General features: G+C 31.8%; 1 protein-coding gene across 1 annotated transcript; it reads right to left on the bottom strand.

Annotated features, from left to right (window-relative positions):
* Window positions 1–1,789: 1,789 nt before the first annotated feature.
* LOC100258486 (ethylene-responsive transcription factor ERF022) lies at window positions 1,790–2,676 on the bottom strand. Its single transcript, XM_002275817.4, has one exon. It carries the CDS (start codon window positions 2,607–2,609, stop codon window positions 2,076–2,078), a length of 534 nt encoding a protein of 177 aa, XP_002275853.1. The 5' UTR covers window positions 2,610–2,676; the 3' UTR covers window positions 1,790–2,075.
* Window positions 2,677–2,993: the final 317 nt, after the last annotated feature.

The following is a 2,993-nucleotide window of genomic DNA, read 5'->3' as shown; positions in this document are numbered from 1 at the left end:
ATTGTCACGTAGACTTGTAATCAAAGTTGAAAATATCTACTATATTTATGACATTTTCATCGAAACATCCGTAATTTAGAGGTACTACTATCAAAATAAGGGGATGTCGATATTTCACCGATATTTGAGAATTATATTGTGAGTGAAAACATGTGTGATGATATATTTTAAACAATAATTCGAAAAATAATTTTCACATATTTTAGTGTTTTAAATTGAAATGAGAACACTTTACAAAATTGAAAATGATAACAATAATGAATTTTAAATAAAATTGTCATCAATAAAGAGAAGAAATCAAAGATATATCAAGTTTAAGGAAAATCAAGAAAAATGAGAAAACCTCAAAGAAAAGAAGAATCGATACATATTTTCTAAGATCTCTTTGTATGGTTATAGGTGTATTAGGTTTATATTGTATTTTTTTTATTTAAAAAAAAAAAATTGGATCAAGGACAAAACCTCATTTTTTTTACATGTATTTCATCATTAAAAAAATTAAATTAAATCCTAAGTTTTCATATTAAAACAATATGTGTCATTAAAGGTTATTTGTGTATCATTTTCTCAAATTTTCTATTTGTTTGACCAATGGTGGATTAATAGGTCGATTGATTGGATAAAGTGTTCGATTGGTTCAAAAGATTTTCAAAATGATAGAAGCTTTTCTCAATTGATTGAGATAGAACCTCAATTGAATTGGTGATCAATTGACAAAGTTCTTATGATCAAATGGTCACTTTTTGTACCTTCTGCCACCTAGGGATAGTTTAGACTTCCAACTTCTATTTAAAGGTTCCAAACTTTTTGTATTATTGAAATAAAAGTTCTAAATCATTCTTAATATTATTTGGGAATTGAAAGTGTTGTTATACAGTGTACTTGCTTTTAAACTTACATTTCATCTTAGTGTACCTTTTAACCTTAGTTTCCTTATATTTTATTGTACCGGGAAAAATCTTAGTGTGAAATATAACTTAAAAGTTTATTTAGTGTGAGGTATCACTTAGAGAGTTCAAAAGCAAAGCATCTCTTAAAAAAAATTGTAAATGTCCATTGAACAACAATAAAAATCTTAAATTTAGAATTTTTTTCTTTTCCTACTGTCTTTATTTACTTGAAATTGTTCTTGTTTTGATTTTTTTCATGTTCTTGTTTATATTATCATTTGGGCTCTATAATTGTTAAATTTGTAAAATATGACAATCATCATATTCACCCTCCATATAATTAGAATCTTATATATATATATATTTTCTTTCTATTCTTAAAAGTAGAAAAAAAATATATATTGTCTGAGAACAATTTTCCAAATCCCAAAATAAGTTCAATAAATATTTTATGAAAAATAGGTTTTTAAGAACTTTAAAAAAAAGAAAGTGTTTTTTAGGACATATTTTAATTAATTTAATGAAGTCTAATGATTGTTTTATAAAATAATGGTATAAATTTGAAAAACGATTAAAATTAAAGTATTATAAACAAAAAATGTTTGAAAATGAATTGAAAATATTTCAATTTCTTGAACAAACTTTTATTTTATATCGACATACATTTCCCCCTAACTATTTGTATTTTTTTTAATTAAAACAATTATTCAAAATATTCTTAGCCTCTAATTCATAATTAATCGTAACAAAAAAAGATGAATAAAATAGAAAACCAAACATCAAATTTCCTTTTACCCTCATTGTGGTTTCAATCATATGCAGCATTAAGGAATCACACAAAAAGAAAGAGAAGGATATGGTAGATCTTGCATTATGGAAGAAGAAGAAAGACAACAAACTCCATTGGAATCTTCACTACTCCAACTTAATTAATTACCAAATAGCTATATATTCAAATAATTATTATTATTAATTAATTAACTACATGAAATGTTAGAAAAAAAAAAGTGGGATTACCCACCAAAAATTAACAAAAAAAAGAAAAAGAAAAAAGAAACCCACTAAAATGAGCTATATATAAAAAAACCCAACTCATTTCTCCCCTTCCAAACAGAAGAAAAAAAAAAAAAAAAACCCTATACCCTACTAATTCATATAAGTTAAAAAAAAATTGTTTTTATTTGTCTATAAATCCCAAATTGAATACTGATTTTCCACTTCTTCCCACTCACTGAGTTCGAATATCTCATCACTCAAGACCAGAGGCTCCTCTCTCAACTCCATCATCCACATCCTGGGCGAGTCCATCGGCCACTCGTTAATCTCCCGAATCTCACTCGCTGACAACCCAACCCGAGTCGGAACCGAGCTCATACCCACCCTGGACGGCGACCTCGCCGAAACGTCCCCCGACGCTATGCTTTTTATATGCAATGCCGCCTGCGCCGACGCGAACTGCACGTCCTCGGGACTGAAGCTAGTCGGCCGAGGGAAGCTCGGCGCCAGCTCGGGGAAATTGAGCTCCGCCCTGTGGCCCTTGAGGTGGAGCGCGGCCACGTCGTAGGCCGCCGCCGCCATCTCGGGGGCCTCGTAGCTGCCGAGCCAAATGCGGGTCTTCTTCCCCGGCTCGCGGATTTCCGACACCCATTTCCCCCATTTCCGCTTCCGGACGCCCCGGTACGACGGTATCGGCGCGTGAGGATCGGCTCGATTTTTCATTTTGAGGCTAAGCGATCGGATGAAGCTGTGGGTTTGATAAAGAAAATCGGCAAACAAGTAGGAGTTGGCATGAAGAAGTGATATATGTATATATAGATAGCGAATTTATTTAATTAATATTATTAGAATTCATACGACTTTCCTTTGAGCTTCATAGTCTAAGAAAAAGTTAGAAAAGATGCAGGGTTTTCACACGTGATTGTTTCCTTCATTTTCTGGTCGGCCAATCAGAGTATGGCACGCGTTGAATTTGTGGGAATATTTTATTAGATGTTAATATTTTAATAACCGGCAAGTAAAAGTCGTCCGCATTGGAAAATTTCCAACACGTTAATTATTAGGTAGTACGAGTCAAAATCAATTCAACGTGGTAAGGTTTTTAGC

The sequence above is a fragment of the Vitis vinifera genome, chromosome 18, assembly GCF_030704535.1.
Source record: "Vitis vinifera cultivar Pinot Noir 40024 chromosome 18, ASM3070453v1".
In the NCBI taxonomy this organism is placed as follows: Eukaryota; Viridiplantae; Streptophyta; class Magnoliopsida; order Vitales; family Vitaceae; genus Vitis; species Vitis vinifera.
The sequence above is the reverse complement of the archived record's forward strand: the minus strand, read 5'-3'. Positions and strand labels throughout refer to the sequence as shown.

What these genes read in the sequence shown, in the direction of transcription:
- LOC100258486 (XM_002275817.4), bottom strand. Translation starts at nt 2,609, where the DNA reads ATGAAAAATCGAGCCGATCCTCACGCGCCGATACCGTCGTACCGGGGC.